Raw genomic sequence first — 17,101 nt, 5'->3', positions numbered from 1 at the left:
CCTCCCACACGCAAAGGGCATTATTACAAGGATGAAGTAATTCCTCATTAGGAGAAGCATTCTGTTACGGCCACTGAGGAAGCTCCAGAAACATGAATATATTTCCCACACACCGTGGTAACGACTGTGTGAAAGTTAGAAGGAAGCTGTGCTTTCCTAACATACTACCGCCGCCCGGCAGATCCACAGCTTCCTGAATCACTGTCCAATCTCAGTGCGTCAACGTCATCGAGGACAGCTCGGTGACCAGTTCCTCCGGCAGCGAGTGAGTGAGGGGGAAGCCAAACAAACAACAGTGCAGTGATACCCCTGATGTCATTAACTCAACACTCCGGGTTGCTTTCAAGGAAATAATGGGAACCTTTATAACCATTTAATAATCAATATGAACATTGTTTTTACACACACGCACGCACGCACGCGCACGCACAACCCTTACCCTAACCACACACGTAACATTACATTCCATTATGTCATCCAGCAGCCCTTTCAACAGAATATTTCTGTTCCCAAATAGATGACTGTTGCGGACACATTACATCAAGCTTGTGTGAGAGGTGTCTCATATGGCTTGAGGCTAGGCAACAGAGCTTGTATGTTTTTAGACCAGTGCTTTGTTTCCACGGGTCGTGTCAAAAAGGGATCGTCCGCCAAAAGCTGATTGCCAATTGCAACATCCACCATGTTCAAGTTCTAGTTCAAGTTCAAGTTCATGTCACTGAAAGGTTAGTTTTTCCTCAAAATGACTTGGTTTCATTCATGAGGGCTATATTTGACATATTTGCTCACACGGCGGTTGATCACTTTTTGAAATGACACCAGCATCTTGAAGTGATACTAGGCCACGAATCTAAGGAACGGCTTTTATGGAACATCGACACTGGCTCCCATTCCCAATACGGAACATTGCCGGTAGATTTACGGCTTTCAGTGCAAGTGGGAAAGGTGCTATAGTTGTACGCTACTTCATTTATTTGATCTTTTTATCAGGATTTATTTATATATATATAACAAAATAAAAAAACAAGACAAAACAAAAAAAAAAAACCTGGGATGGATATCACAAACCTCTGATTCATTAGAAATTTGCTATATCCATTCCGACATTATAACAACTTTTAACTTATAACGATTGTTATAATGTCGGTTCCAAACATTTCAAATCGGATTCTCACTGTTTTGCTTTTTTTTCCCCAATGTAGTTTGTGTTGGGGAGCAAAGGTAAAAGCCGTTTAAGCCTTGAAAAAAAAACCCTGGAGTTGATATGACAAACCTCTGATTCATTAGGTTTACATCTTTGTCAATTACTTTGCTGCCTTGTTTGTTGAAGATGGTAATCAGTATATGCACGAGCAGGTTCAGTAGCACATTGTGTACAGTATTATAGGCCTTGTTATACAATGGGACTGGGTATGAAGTTCTTTTAGTTGTAATCCTTCAAGCATATTCAAGCATATTCATGCTTTATATGCTTTTGCTCGAGGAGAAACGCCAATGAGGTACTTTCACTTTCACTGGAGTCACTTTGCGTCAGGGTGTTTGCACTTGTGCCAAAGGAGAAGTCCTGAGCAGAAGTCCTTGTGACGTCACCTTGACCGCAACCGTTTGATTGACAGGTGCGACGCGGCGAGGGCGACGCGATGCAAAACCAAAAAGTGGGCGTGGTCACGGAACAAGGAACTTCCTGGTTCGCCGCGGCAGGAAGGTGAGTTCGTTTCACAGCCTCGACTCGGGTCGAAAAACGTCCTCGGTCCGGCCGAACGCGGCGCGGTTTTTACACGGCTCCGCGGTCGGAGTTTCCGCGATAAGGTCAACCTGCCCGACACCCAGTAGCTTTGATAGTGGCGGGTCCATGCTAGACGCCACATACACGGCGACGCTAACGCTAGCCGTGGAGCGTGAGGTCCGCCCCGAGCTCGCAGCTTTAAGCCACTTTTACGATAAAAAAAAAACAAAAACACACACTGCAGACGAACGTGGAGGGAAGACGAGACGCGTTCGCCTTTGCGTCCGCCTCGTGTTGTTTTGACGTCGCTCTCGTCGCGGCGGTGTTGACGGCGGACGGGGTCTTGTGAGTCGGAGCGCACGTTTCAGAACCCCGCGTGACACCGTTGGGGCGGAGCCATCACGTTGTTACGTGTTATTTATTTATCCTTTCGTGGTGGTTGTCGCTTTGTTCGTGCTGGTGCACAAATACGGCTCGTCGAGTCTCTTGTTGTTGTTGTTAAATAAGGTGCTGGATGTAGATTCATTGAAGGAGGTACGCGATCTAATGATCCAATCAGGAGACAGAAAGGAAACCCTGAACTAAATAAACAAAGATGTGTGCGTGTGTGTGTGTATATATATATATATATACACACACACAAGTCAGCCTTATTTGCTTTTCCTTTTTGAATCTCACACCAATATAGTCAAAACCGTAAAAGTGTATGGATTTAAAAACAAAAACATCTGAAACCAAAAGAAGCAAGCAAATGTTTTTGTGGTTTTGGTTTCAGCTTGGCAGACATAAGATAACAGACGGTTATGTCTGCCCAGCTGAAACCAAAAGAAGCTAGCAAATGTATTGTTAATGTGTGTGTGTGTATATATATAAGTATATACATATATAAAAATACACACACACGCACACATCTTTGTTTGTCTGGGTGGACATAACAGACACTGGTCTATTATGTCACATACACACAGCCTCCTCTCTTGAGAGGTCGTTGTCGTTGACTTCATAAAAGTCTGTTGGCTGACACTTGCTCTACATGCAATGAATTTGCACGTTACACTTAGAAAGAAACAGTCTTTATTCATCACGCAACACACCACACTATAACACATGCTTGCACACACACACACATGCACATGCTTTGATGGTGGACGGTGAAATGGATTGTCTGCTTTTGACCCATCCTGGGTTGTCCTTCCTCCGGGGGCACAGCCAGGAGCAGTGGGCAGCATACGTGGACGCGCCCGGGGACCAGGTGATAATGTCCATCGCTGGTCAGACGATGATGGGTGCATGTTTTTGGTGGGGGTCCTTACTGACGTGAGGTGGAGGAAACCCCATGTGAGCACGGGGAGAACATGCAAACTCCACACAGAAAGGCTCCTATTTGGGAGATAACCCGCCGGAGTTACATATTTACATATTACATATTTTACATATTTTCTATATGTATTCAGAATTTTTCTGTCTTACTCCTTTCCCCTCCTTGCTGTCACCTGTTTTTGTCCCTGCAGCTGTAAGATCAAAGATCAATCCTGGGGAGCGATTTATCTCTCTGTTTGATTATGCCAATCACTTTTGCCTTATGCCGGGGTCAGACTACACAATAGTGTCATAAATTCTTGCCGTGTCTTGGCCGGGAGACTGGCAACACCACAAGTATGACCCAATGCAATCATCGTATGCTGCCGTTCACAACCATGCCCAGGTTCAAAGGTCATCGGGGGGGTCAAGAAATTGTCAATCATCATCATCTACGGAAGAGAGATGTGTAATGCTGATGGTCTTGTGTTCCGAAAAAAGAAAAAGAAAAAAACATTGTGGATACGTTCCAGTGTAGATCGTTTGAACCATCTGTGTCGGCGACGGACGTACAATCATTTTTTCTGGCTCTCAGAGACCAGCGCTTCCTTTCCTCGGTTTTGTTGTTCCACCTGAGAGCAGCAACAGCGGCATCCCTCTTTCTCTTCGCCACGTTTACATATGTGCACCAGAGAGAACTTTTTCATCCTATTGGTCAACGTCAAGGAAGGCGTCGTAGCAGTTGTCAAACTTGGCAGGAAAATACAAAAAATTCCGACACGCCGGACTTTCCGTCGTGGGCCACCCCAGGCGCCGCATCGCTGTTCTTGGATTATGTCACACTACAAGGGGTTAAGACACCCGTTCGTCGTTCCCAACGTTCAAATTCGGGCCCCGCGCTGGAAATTTGTCGGCCGCGAAAAAAGTCGTCCCAAAATTCGGCTGAATTGGTGTAGTCTGATTCTGCCAATAGTATTTCAATAGTAGGATTATGTAACAGGTCTGTCTTTGCTATTGATTCTTTAAACAATACAAATGTGTTGATTGTAGTCACGGACCCTCACAATTCTGAATCAACCAAGTCCTGACATGAATTTAAGAATCAAAGTAAAAGTCTCTAAGTAAAAGAGTGTTGGTCTCCAGAGATTGACATAAATTACCGTCCACACTTTGAAAGCCTCCTGTAGTTGTTCCGAGTGAGCAGAAGCATATTGCTCCTAATGTGACTTATTTTCCTTTGCCAAGAAGCTTAATGAAGTGACAACAGGAGATAAGATGTGTTATGCCTCACTCTGATAGGTTCCGCTTTTTTTTAAGGGCCTTAATTTTTAGCCCTACACAATAGGAAGATTTCCCATTTAATTGTTTCCTGTGTTGTCCAGGATGAATGTGGGCGTGGCTCACAGCGAGGTGAACCCCAACACGCGGGTGATGAACAGCAGGGGCATCTGGCTGACCTACCTGCTTCTGACCGTGGTGCTGCACGTTGTCCTGCTCAGCATCCCCTTCCTCACCGTGCCGCTCGTCTGGACCCTCACCAACGTCATCCACAACCTTGTTAGTAGAGCTCCTGAGACCGAATACGTGTGATATTTAACAGGATAATGTCTCCATTGGTTTATGTCATTTGACAACAAGCAAGCAGATCAATTTCATGCTTCAATGTGAAAAGCTGAAAGGAAAAAACAAACAAACATGGCTACTTATTGGACACAAACAAGCATGGCACATTGGATCCAGTATTTTATTTTTATCAATTAATTTTCTCTTCCCATTGTTTTTTGGATTGAAAGGGCGATCGTGTCTTTTTTTTTTTTTTTTTTTTTTTTTGTCTTGAGGGGATTGTGTGCAAAATGACAGGAAAACACAAGGGTTGTCGAGGGGGAGTAGGACTTTCTGAAAGTGACCCCATACCAGAAGTATTTCTCATCATGTCCCACTTCTGAGCTGATTGCAGAACATTTTAGGTTGTTTTTATTTGTTATTCTCTCAATCAAAAGTCAATTTGAACTTTTGTTGGTTCTGTGCTATTTATTTGTTATTTTGTTTAAAATTTTCAAACGAAAGCTTTGTGTTCACTTCATGTGAACGTCGGCCATTTGTACTGCATAAAATATGTTTACCTCTATGTCATTCTGAACAAACTCGGGGGGCTTGGACACGCAGCTATGCCGCTCAGTCACATCTGCAGTATACGTAGCTGTGCATTATATACTGGACCTTTGAGGCAATCTGCAGATACGTGCGTTTAATAGATGTTTCTCCTGGCCAACACATAGTTGAAGTGATGGCGATTTTTCCTGGTAAATCGATGAATAAAATGGGGACGTTGGGGCGACCCTCTGTAAATTCCTGTCTCCAACATGCACCACTTCTTAGAGAGAAACCAATTTCCCTTCCATGGTACTCCTGCGTTCATCTTCAAGTTTCCATTAGACTTCTGCAATGTCCTCATGCAACAGGCAGTAGCAACATTATTACATAATCTTATAATAATAATAATTATTATTATTATTATTAATAATAATAAATTATTACATAAACATGTTGCAGAATTACATGTTGGCAGCTGTTGTCTTTATTGTTTATATGTAGTTTTCCTCTGTAGTCAAAATAATGAATCATCTATAGAACAATCGATCGGCCCTTAATGTTAAACCCACCACAATATATCAGATGGAAAAGCCTTCATCAGTTAGCAAACATTGTTGAGAAATGTGTTTTTATATTCCTCCGCAGGTGATGTACCTGTTCCTGCACACGGTGAAGGGCACTCCATTCGAAACGCCGGACCAGGGTAAAGCTCGCCTGCTCACTCACTGGGAACAGATGGACTACGGCATCCAGTTCACGGCCTCTCGGAAGTTTCTCACCATTTCCCCTATTATTTTGTAAGTACATTTTTTATTTAAAGTGAAATCTATCTCTCCAAATTGTCAAGCTGAGCACGGCATTGTGTGAAAAGCAGTAAGGGGACAGGGATTATAATTGTTTTTTTGTGGATTTCTATTTTCCGTTAAAATATCCATTTGGTTAACAATGTTAATTGCCATAATATTCTACGCTAGGTTTTAATTTGGTCCGAAAAATATTTAGTTCTCAGTGTATATCTTATTTACAAATCACCTGCAGAAATTTAACCTTTTCCTTTAGCAAAACAACATTTTTACAAAGGCCTAGCCTAGCCAGGAGTGGACTGGTAGTCTTGCATACCGGGAATTTCCCGGTGGGCCGACATATAAATACATTTTAAAAGGTGGCATAACTGCCGCGGGTACGGCCGCACTGGGGCCCAGTCCGTTCCCCCATATAAAAAAATGTGTTTGGCAGGGCCAGTTCTTTGTCCCATTCCAGTCCTGAGCCTAGCCAAAATGTTTCAGACGGACCCTAATTTCTAGTCAAATGTAATGGTTATATTTGTCTTTGCGTGTTGCTTAATGGGACATTTTAACCTGAAACAGTGGTTTGTGTGCGTGTTTTGCCTACGGAGCTTCCTCGTAGAATACTGTTGCTGAGTCCAAACCGTTTCCCTCTGCAGGTATATTCTTGCCAGTTTCTACACAAAATATGACCCCACTCACTTCCTTATCAACACCAGCTCCCTCCTTAGCGTCCTCCTCCCCAAGTTGCCTCAATTCCACGGAGTACGGATATTTGGGATCAACAAATACTGACACGACGCGACAACGACCAAAACTGTGAACTGTTTATTTATGGGCTTGAGGTGTTTGAGGAGAGACAGTGGAGTATGTTGAGGATGGAGCGGCGTTCCATGACCCGAAAGGATTGAACCAAAATGCAGCGCCGCGCTGAGCTGTAGGTTTCTGATGATCTGTGTTTTGAGATTTATTCCGTGTTTTTACCTTTTGGAATCAATTATCTAAGATGGGGACTGATCAGTCAGTTAGTTGCTTTTTTTTTTTTAAGTCACATGTGGACTTGCACTTCTTTCAAATACAACATTCACAAACTATTTTGAAATCGATAAAACCACGTTGACAAATAGCTCTGTTTTGTCTGAGGTTTTTCCCCCGTTTTTTTTTGTTGGTTTGTTTAACTGCGTTTCTTGTTTCTGCTCTTCAGTGATTTTGTTCAGATATATAAACCATCATTTCAACTGTATGAGGGTTGATTAAGTTTGTAATTGAATGTTGTCCATGGTGCCAGGATATTGTATTCAATAAATACTTTCCTATAGAATTTGTGCACGAAATGATCTATTTTTCCATTATTTCCACGTCACCCAATCGTATCAATTGTGGACTTTGTTGTTTTGTGAGGGTGAACGACAAGCAGCAGTGTCTTTTGGGTGGAGCGCCACAGCCGCCAGGTTCCGTCAGCAGGGTTCTTACCAGGTCCTTTGAGGTGCTTGAAGCGCCCCAATTCCGTCCTCAGAAATGCCAGGTTCCCAGGCTAGCAAGTACAGGAGTAAACCCTTTGTGCTGAAGTGCTTGAAAAGTCCCCGAGAGAAAGGGCGGCCATTGAAACCCTGTGATAGTACCCCTCGCAATCCGATTAAAAATGTTTTTTTGTTTTTTTTTCCTTTCACTTAGAATTACAGCTGGGCTCATTTTTGTTTAGTTGTTATTCGTTAATCGAATGAGCCACAATCCACTTAAAAATCTGACATTGAACACAACCTCGCGTAAGGGGGTACAGGGCAGAGCTCTGAAATGCAAGTAGAGGAGACGGCGCGGTCTTTTAGGAAGAAAAATAAAAAAAGATTGGATGCATTTCCGTTCGTTTCTTACACGTATGAAACGGAAGCATACGAGCGGAACCGTCGTTTTTTAAGAAAAACACTTTACTTTGTATTGTTGAAGCGAGGGTGTGAAAAGCTGTGAAACTGACTGACCTGCACCCTGTTCCTGTGCGGTGGCGGTCAGCGAGACAATGTTTATTTGCCCTACGTGGTGTCACCGGCCCAGGTGTAAAAAAATGTTTTTTTTTTAACAGCTACATTATCCCTGTATATATATATATATGTTTTGTCCTCGCTGCTTGTTTAAAAGGTTTTGTTTTTGTTTGTTTGTTTGTTTGTTTGTTTTCCGAACGATGATCTCCATAACCATCCAAATGTAACCCATTTTTCCGGGTGTTCTAATATTTTAATGAATAAAGATCGCATTGAAAATCGATTCCATTCGTTTTGTGCGACGCCCTTGGAAAAATTCCGAACGAGCGGTTTAAAAAAAAAATAATAATAATAATAATAATAATAATAATAATAATAAAGTTCTCGAAAGGTGAGTGAGCTTCATTTCGTAAAGCCGGGGGCGCGCCCTCCATTAGGACGTTCTGATCGCCTCGTCGCTGTGGGGCGGGGCGGGGAAGTCCGGGCGCTGCGTGTCCGCCGCAGCGTGAGGGATAACGCCGGGATATTCCCCCTCTTCGGCGCGGATCGGGCCGCGTTTGCATCGCAGCGAGATGTCTCAACCTGTGACGCGCGTTCGGGGCGGGTGGGGGGAGGGTGGCGCGTAGGAAACGGAGCGGCATGTTAATGGGGTTGTGCCGCGGAGCTCGCCAGCTGTCGCCGTACCTGGGCAACACATGCAAATGACCCGGTGAGGCCGCCCGTGTCTGCTTTTCGGAAGCATGTGACGGGGGCTCACCTTTACCTGGCACGGCACAGGGCATTTCCTGTTTTCGGACAGACAAAGGAATGAAACATGGATACACTAGAAACAGCTAGAGGAAGTGTCGAATTACAAAATATTACTACGTAAAACTTATCGTCATTCCTTTTTCTTTTTTTCGCCCCATACATTTTACACACACACACACACACACACACACACACACACACACACACACAGGACAGTATTTAACCCCACAAGGAAATTTGGTCATAACCAGAGTTTTCCCCAGTTCTGCTTCCACTTTTCGGTTTCATTCAGTATGTTTATTATGCACGGTCTGCAATTTCTGGTGTGTTGACTAAAACAATGTCTAGGTTTCCTCTTTCATTTAAATCTCCCCTCTGCCGGGTTTCAGTTCTCTGGGTCGTCAATTTTAGTGGCGGCCGCAACGCGCCGTGAACTTAGAACTGGACTTTTGACTGCCCTTTCACCTGGGTTTCTAGATAACGGAATGAAGGAAGACGAATTCAATAGACAAAGTGAGGTTCCAAAAACCACACCAAAACAATTGACATAAGTACTGAAACACAAGTGTGGAGTGTAATTACTGTGATATTATTCAGCCATCTGTGGAAGCAAAGTGTGTCCAGACATTATAAATCCTCATGTGTGATATATTAGTGTAACCATTAGGAAATTAACTTTCAGTTGCATTCTATTTTCTCATATTCTTGGGTAATATAAGGACCCGATAAGGCTTTTATATGCATTTTCCAGGGATAATCTTAGCAGCTTTTGAATATTTTAGGAATTAATAAAAAACATGCTTATACACTTAATTTTCTGTTATAAGCAATAAATTATAATGAATCCATATCTTCATATCCATATCTTTTATCTTAATTATTTGAGGACGCTGCTTCAAGACTCCCTATTTAAACATTTATTTTCTGGTAAAATTCAACTTTTAGTTAAAAAGGTCATAATTTAATAAAAAAAGACACTGAGAAGTCGACACTGAGACTGATGCATTTTAGGCTATCTGTATGGGAATAGTAGTTAAAAAAACAGCATTTCAGTCTATTATATGGCCAGTTCTCCTTCTAATTTTAAGATGTGACAATAAATAAAATAAATGGTCATTTATTTCTTATTTTTATTTGAAATACAAAAGAGGCATAAACCCAAATACAAATAGTATTCTGAATGAAGTGGTCTTATGGTAATATTTAAATAATACATTCAGGTCTCTCACATCAGTGATGTGTAACAACACAACTCTCAATACAGTAATTAAAAGAAAAGAAAATAGGGTTAAGATCATTGTTTTCAAGTTATAACATCCCTTTCTAGGGTAAAACCAAAAAGTCAAATCAATCCCTTAGTTCTACTTACCCGACAAACTTGGTATTAAAGCAAAGAGTTCATGTTGTAAACATTTGCCCCAAAAACATTTGATTAAAAACAAGTGGCTTGGCCGGGCTTTGGTTCACATTATTCAAAACGACCTTGTGCTGCCTGAGAAGGTCCCACGGTTCTGCTTGAGCAAGTCACAGCTGAGCGCCCGCTGCATCAGTAACCGTCCGTTGTCTGGCAGGGCGACTGCGTTTCTGTCTTCCTCCAAACTCCCATTTGGCGAGACAACACTTCAGTCTATTTTGTGCGTGAATCCTTTTTGTTTACCGACGGTAAAATCATCCTCCTGCTCGTCTTCATCTGTGTCAAAAAACTCATCCTCGAGGAAGGATCCTCCGAAACCGTATTCCTGCGCGTGCACAGCCACTTCGTTTGGCACCAGGTGAGGCGAGCCCTCCATGAAATCGGCAAACCTGTTGGTCAACACGACTGTATGAGCAGCAGAAATGCACCGGCCATCAATCCCGACGGACATTTTTTTTTTTTTAATTCCAAACACGTGATCGGTAACCAGACGATTATTTTTGTTTGTTTGAGCCATTTTTTTATCCAGTCAAGTCAAGTGAAGTTTATTTTAGGGATGAACCGACTGAATTTCTGGGCTGATACCAACTTTACAGATACCGATGTTTTCCAAGTTCCCCTGAACGCGGCATCGCTTATATCGGTTTTATACCAAAATTAGTGGGTATGAATATAATAGTAGAAAAATAAATAGCCGGCTGAGGCCTTTGCCATGAGAATTTTTATTTTTCTAGGGTGTCATGTTTGACATTGAGAACACAGAAAAGGGTTGTGTCATTGTTCCAGTGTGATTGGGGGAAAACCATTAGGAGACAGCAACTTAAACAAACGACATAAACTGTAAAACTTGGAAAAAAATGTATAAACGGCTATCACCCAGCGAGACCGTTCCCTTCCTTCCTATAAAAGAAGGAATAAAGGGCCAAAATTAGTGGGTCGACCCGGGTGTCTTGTTTAGGTCAGAGCCGTGTCGTGTCTATTGCAGGGTCATTTGACCCGGGACTCAAACCTGGGTGTTACCTTTTCCCGCTAATGACAAATGGCGGATGTTACCGGGTTTTCAGCGCAGTGGGAAAGGGGTATTACAGTTTTCTGAGTTCCCATGAATGCAGTATCACTTCCTGCTTGGAGCTCTGCAGAGCGCCATGTCCGCTTCTTCTAAAAATCGATCACGGATAGCATCTTTCTCTTGGACGGATAAAAAAAATTGCTAAAATAGGTCGCCAAATATACTTTGATGGCCGTTTATATACCTGGGCAGCCCAAGTAAATTCTATGTGTGAGAAAGACTGGATAAACATCAGCCACTGCCATCGGTGAACGTCATCTTATTTGCAGATGGCAGTCAACAAGGCGAATATCGGCAGATACCGAAGTACGGCCGATAAATCGGTGCATCCCTAGTTATTATTACAATAACACTTAATCACAATACAGTTTCAAAAGGCTTTACAAACTCGGAGCACCGAACGAGAACAAGTAGTTAAAAGAAAGTGATTCAAGCAGAACTGAAAGCACATGTATATTCAATTAGCCGTTGAAGCTACAATTTGCAGAACTTGTGAGTGAATGTATTTCTAGTATTTCAAGTGATATAACGTCAAGAAATAGCGGAAGTGTACGGACTCTCAGCGCTCGTCGTGGACCAGTGGCATCACAGGGCGGAGGCGGGGCTGAGACAGACGGCAGAGAGCGAGAGCTGAAGCCTATTCACTTGCCCGCACAAAGAGTATGCAGAATCGTTTTTACAATAAATAATACACTTCTGCTGAGACACTGCACAAAGATCTTATAAGACAGACATTTTGGCGCCACTGCCCTGTCACCCGGTGCAGCCCGCACCCCCCTAGTGACGCCGCTGTGCTCCAGGCACACAAGCTGCATTGGAATCATTTCCCAAAACAAGGCTAAAGTCAGACATTTCTGTTTTTTTGCTTTAAATCCTGAAATTGTAAAATACAATTTAAAACAAAAACAACTGTTGATGCCACATGTATGTAGCATCTTTGTTTTGCTTGTTGTGCTTAATATGTAGTTGTTGCCTCTATGATATTTTTTCATTTATTGTGAGTTCGGCCTCTGAAAGAGATGCATTCTTTCTTTATTGTCTGTTGCTTGTAAAAAAAAAAAAAAAAACGGCAATCAGAATCTGCTATGAAAAACCATGATCGGTGCATCCCTAATGAGCAGTGTTAAGCTTTGCAACAATTCCATTCATATGGCCATTTAAAATTCCTCATATTACAGTTGTTAGATAATGAGTCAAATTGTGCTACTGAGAAAAGCACTTTGTAAAACCCTCTCCCCAAAATACACCATACACATGGAACGCTAGACTACTGTACATCCATTATATTTATTTTCAGTCTACCTCCCTCTAGTGGTGTGACTATGGCATTGACAGTGTGTTGTCATTTGGTATTCTACATACAGCTCAAGCCCCCGCTTTGAGGGCGAGGCCACATCACGTGATTTTTTTTTACCCCAACGAACATGCAGCGCACATTTAACAGATTTTCCGTCTCTCCTGCGCACACACGTAACTGCTGTCTTTGAGGATGGACAGAGTTTTGTGGTACACAGGCACTTGTAATAATGTTTCTTCCCGCTAGATTCTCGCGAGGGGCAAAACAACTCTCTATATTTTGACACCAAAGAAAACCTTGGATGCCATACATCTCACTACTGTGATTGTTTGTGCAGCGTACTTGCAGGACTGACATTATTCACTAATCCTACTCATGATTCTGCCACAAGTCGCTCCTCTGCCATCTCATTGGCTGTTTCAATTTGAGGCTTTGACGCGCACACGCCAAAGGATTTTGGAAAGTCTGGACCTGCTAAAATCAAACATGTTCGATTATTTTTTTAGCTTTACAGAGCCATAAAGTCTTCAGATTCCATTGTCGTGGAGCTTGGATAAATGCTCTGTGTCCTTTAAACCATTCCTGTATTTCCGAATAGAGTAATAGAATGAGGTATAAGAGAGACTAAATATTTTTTACACTCTTTATGCATTAACAGACGGGAGTGATATGATGAGACCTTTTAGGAGACTCCAACCTGGACACCGCCCTCCAGGTGCTGAACTGGGGGCTGCTGCAGTACTTCCGCAGCTCCTCCAGCGCTCTCTGGGTCTCTTCCTCGCCCTGCTTCTGAAACTCCTCTTCAGTCAGCAGTCGACGCGGCTGTATTTTCCAGCACAGGCGCTCCGAAAGTCTCAATCTCCTGCAATTTCAAAATATGTGCAACATGTGGACATATGTGTTTAACAATATGTTCAAGTCCCAACAATAACATTCACTTTAAATCTACTTTGATTTCAATAGATACACAATTACACAGGACATTGAAAAGACCTCCAATAGGGTTGAAAGTATTTGCTGCCAGCGAGCAATAAGATAAAGGTACTTTGTTAATCCCCAAAGGTAAATTCCAGAGTTGCAGCAGCAGTGACATACATGACAAAACACACGTTGTTTTCGAATCAAATGCTCCACTCATTCATTAATTCATTCACTGCTCATGCGATGCTTTCCAATGCAACGCTCCATTAGGAGGAATAAAATCGGATAAACACATTTTTCATGCAATAATCTAATGAATTTGAACGGCATACGCATTCCACTCCCAAAATCGGAAGAAGAAGAATCTTTATTCGTCACACACACATGCACTCATGCAGTGACGGCGACCAACACACACACACACACACACGCACGCACGCACGCGCGCGCTTCGAATGATGGCCGGTGAAATGAGGTCTCTGCTTTTGACCCATCCTGCCTTGCCCTTCCTCCAGGGGGCAGCCAGGAGCAGTGGGCAGCATACATCGGCGAACCCGGGGACCAGTTAAATGTTGATCGCTGGGCCGACATGTTCTGCATGTTTTTAGCGGGGGTCCTTACTGACGCTACATGGAGGAAACCCCACGTGAACATGGGGAGAACATGCAAACTTCACACAAAAAGGCCCCTTAATCAGGAGATATCCGGCCTGAGCAAGATGCCAACAGCGCCCCGGGCGGAAATCGAACCCAGGACCTTGTTGCTGGCAGAAGTGCAATGCACTGTGCCGCCGTGCCCACCAAAACAAAGCTGCGTTGGCCGGGAATCGAACCCGGGTCAACTGCTTGGAAGGCAGCTATGCTCACCACTATACCACCAACGCTGTGAGACTGTCACTGTGGTTTTTCAGCGGACTGAAAACTTACCGCCACACAGTGAGAGCCAGGATGACTGGGTACTGCACATTTTTGGAGCAGAAGGCTGCCAGCATGACGGCAAGCGCCACCTGCTGGATCTGAATGCCTGCGTAGACCAGAAATAGGCCGAACAGCTGCAGTGTCCACGACAGGATGTTGACGCTCCTCTCATCCACCAGGGGACCGTGACGGTAACACACAGCAAAACTGATGAATCCCACGACAGCAATGTAACCTGAGGAACACAAAGAGGAAAATACACTTTTAACTTGGTTTTTCAGAATAAACTGGAATGTCCCGGGTAACACTCGAGAAGTTACTTTTTGGCTTGTGTTATTTTCAAGGGGATATTATACGTGTCGATTGATGCAATTAAATGCTCTAGCAGCAATTCATAATAAGTAATCTCTAAAAGGACACGAATTTGAACAGAGAAGTTGAAAGAAATCAAAGTTCAATCACATTGCCACGCCTCAGTCCCTGAAATATTGGAATCTTCCTCAATCGTCCTTCATGTTAAAATGCTTCAGCGAATAAACAATTCTGCATCTTTAGACTCTCTATATAAATACTCAAAGATAAGCTTACTCATATGGCAATATACCACCTGCAGAAGTATTTCAAACACTGCAGTTTGGTGTGCCCACAAGCGCTGTGAAACAAAGATTTTTTTTACCGATAGCCAGGTGCCAGTGTTCCCTGAGGATGATCGTTATGTTCTTGAAGACGAGCTGGATGGCATAGAGGGAGAACGACCAGCCGCCAACTATCATAACATAGAACGGACTTTTCTGCAGGAAGGAGGGGCACAGAAAGAAAGTATGCATGACAAAGATTTTTTTCCACCTATAAATTGTAGAATGAATGTGTGTAGACACTACAGCTATTGTTGAGATTCTCAAGATCATAAACAAAACATATCATTCTGCTCTTACCTTTGGCAAAAATCGTGCCAGTATGAAGATGATGATGATGAGGGAAGCTATCATGCCCGTGCTCATGCCGGCAGAGTAGTAGAATACTTGACTCCTTTGAAGGACAACGCGACACTTTATCATTCCCAGGGACAGGCAAAAACACACATTTATTTAAACACAAGACCAGGAAGCTTTAACCATGGGAATATGTTACCTGCTCAGCGAGTCCGCAAAGAAAAACAGCGACACTCCAGCGAGGAACACGATGAACAGATAGATATCGAACTCTGTGACGGGGGGGCGAGACGCCAGTTAGCCGCGCCCACGCGTATCAACAGCCGCAAGCGAGTCGCTTCCTTTGCGTCGTCAACTTACTGCGAATAGGCTTCACCGTGTACTCGGCCTCCAACTCGGACGGGTCGATTTTGAAACACGTCTTCTTGCTGAAAAGGTTGACGTTGATCGTGGTTTCGTTGGACTGTTCGGATATGAAGCGCTGGATCAGGGCCCAAACACTGAAGCCCTCCATCTCCTCGAGCTTCTCCTCGTCTTCTGCCACCATCACTTTCAGCTGTTCTGAACTCCACACTCGGACCTTAAATTTGAAAAAACAAAAAACAAAAAAAAAAAAAAAAACATGGGGACCCACGTGTCACACTCAGACAATAATTACTCCGATTTCTTAATTAATCTTTATATTATATTTATGCTCTCCCATCTGCATCTTTGCACATATTGTACCCTATTACACATATGAATGAATGCACGTCACTGTCCAAGAAAACGGTGGATTACACCCATCACTCTGTGGATAAACCCCGGCATGTGGCGTCTTTTTGACGTCATAAAGCCCGCTTGGCGTCGCACACGCTTGCGCCATAGAGAGCTCACGTCGCCAAAGCCCGAGTGAGCTTACCTGGACTCTGGTCCATGTCTGCCTCCAGCCGGGCAACCCGCGGTTGGTGTAGCAGAAGTGGTTGGAGCCGGACTCGGACAGCTCCTGGCCGTCCCGCAGCTGGACGACGCGGAGCTTGGAACCTGCGGCCACACGCGGGTCAGTAACGCGGATTACGGTCGCGATACGTCAGTCGCGCCGGAGCCGTGTCCGCCAACACGTTTGGAATCGAGCGGCTACGTCGGCGGTGTCCCTACCTGCTGTGGCGCGGCTGCTCCGGAGCAAACAGAGGAATAGCGCCGGCACCAGCACGCTGCGAAGCGCGGCGGGACGCGGGACCTGCATGTCGGGTTCACCTCGTCTTCACCGGGTCCGGGGGAAGCGTTTCGGCTTGTTTCGAATTGCGGTCATGTGGTCGATGACGCTGACCGGATGTCGACGCTCAGGGTTTGCGTTATTGGTGTGATACGATCGATAGGGAGGGGGGGAAATATTGAAAAGCAGTAAAATAGGGATCGATTTTTTTTTTTAAGCTTTTATCGTATTTTTTAAAATCGTGGACAGGAGAAGAAAATATTACGTTGCTGGTTAAAAATGATGATGATAATAATAATAATAACAATTCACACTCCAGACAAATAGGTGGCGGTAATGCAACCTAAAGTGGTTCGCAACCGCGATAAAACTGACGAAGAAGAAGAAGAAGAAGAAGAAGACGCTGCTAATATTATAATTATAACGTACTAGCACCGACGTTTTTATCCCCATTTTTTTTTTTAATTTCTGCTGCTTTTATTCGTACTCCGAAATAACTGCAATACCGTAATCATTTAGACACGGCATTCCTGAGAAACGTTGTAATCATTTAGACCTACTCAGCTGCTGCTGTCGTCCATACCCATATGCATTCACTCCTGTAGACATCCCATCAGTCTTTACACTGATGCACTCTGATTCTCCTTTGCTTCTATATAATGCATTTCATTCCCCGTGTAAAGTACTATATCCAAATTGGAGGGAAGAGCGATCCAGGGGCGTGCG

General features: G+C 43.6%; 2 protein-coding genes across 2 annotated transcripts; one reads left to right on the top strand and one right to left on the bottom strand.

Annotated features, from left to right (window-relative positions):
* Positions 1–1,674: 1,674 nt before the first annotated feature.
* On the top strand, positions 1,675–8,112 carry ormdl2 (ORMDL sphingolipid biosynthesis regulator 2). The gene is made up of 4 exons (XM_080014817.1): positions 1,675–1,705; positions 4,408–4,582; positions 5,765–5,916; positions 6,564–8,112. The coding sequence occupies exons 2-4, from the start codon at positions 4,409–4,411 to the stop codon at positions 6,697–6,699; spliced, it is 462 nt and encodes a 153-aa protein (XP_079870943.1). The 5' UTR covers positions 1,675–1,705; position 4,408; the 3' UTR covers positions 6,700–8,112.
* A 1,710-nt stretch (positions 8,113–9,822) lies between these two features.
* Positions 9,823–16,450, bottom strand: nemp1 (nuclear envelope integral membrane protein 1). The gene is made up of 9 exons (XM_080014722.1): positions 16,318–16,450; positions 16,082–16,203; positions 15,541–15,760; positions 15,380–15,452; positions 15,184–15,277; positions 14,925–15,039; positions 14,258–14,483; positions 13,090–13,272; positions 9,823–10,433 (listed from the first exon to the last, which is right to left on the bottom strand). Exons 1-9 carry the CDS (start codon positions 16,403–16,405, stop codon positions 10,253–10,255), a joined length of 1,302 nt encoding a protein of 433 aa, XP_079870848.1. The 5' UTR covers positions 16,406–16,450; the 3' UTR covers positions 9,823–10,252.
* Between the last annotated feature and the right edge of the window lie 651 nt (positions 16,451–17,101).

Source organism: Zeus faber (genome assembly GCF_960531495.2).
Source record: "Zeus faber genome assembly, chromosome: 15".
Classification (NCBI taxonomy): Eukaryota; Metazoa; Chordata; class Actinopteri; order Zeiformes; family Zeidae; genus Zeus; species Zeus faber.
This window is presented reverse-complemented; position numbering and strand designations above follow the sequence as displayed.

Excerpts from the sequence above, each read along its gene's own strand:
- nemp1 (XM_080014722.1), bottom strand. The coding sequence starts at position 16,405 with ATGCAGGTCCCGCGTCCCGCCGCGCTTCGCAGCGTGCTGGTGCCGGCG. Across the intron at positions 16,204-16,317 it reads GAGCAGCCGCGCCACAGCAG|GTTCCAAGCTCCGCGTCGTC; the intron begins GTAGGGACACCG and ends GTGTGGCCGCAG. Across the intron at positions 13,273-14,257 it reads CTGGCTCTCACTGTGTGGCG|GAGATTGAGACTTTCGGAGC; the intron begins GTAAGTTTTCAG and ends TTGAAATTGCAG.
- ormdl2 (XM_080014817.1), top strand. The coding sequence starts at position 4,409 with ATGAATGTGGGCGTGGCTCACAGCGAGGTGAACCCCAACACGCGGGTG. Across the intron at positions 4,583-5,764 it reads CCAACGTCATCCACAACCTT|GTGATGTACCTGTTCCTGCA; the intron begins GTTAGTAGAGCT and ends ATTCCTCCGCAG. Across the intron at positions 5,917-6,563 it reads ACCATTTCCCCTATTATTTT|GTATATTCTTGCCAGTTTCT; the intron begins GTAAGTACATTT and ends TTCCCTCTGCAG.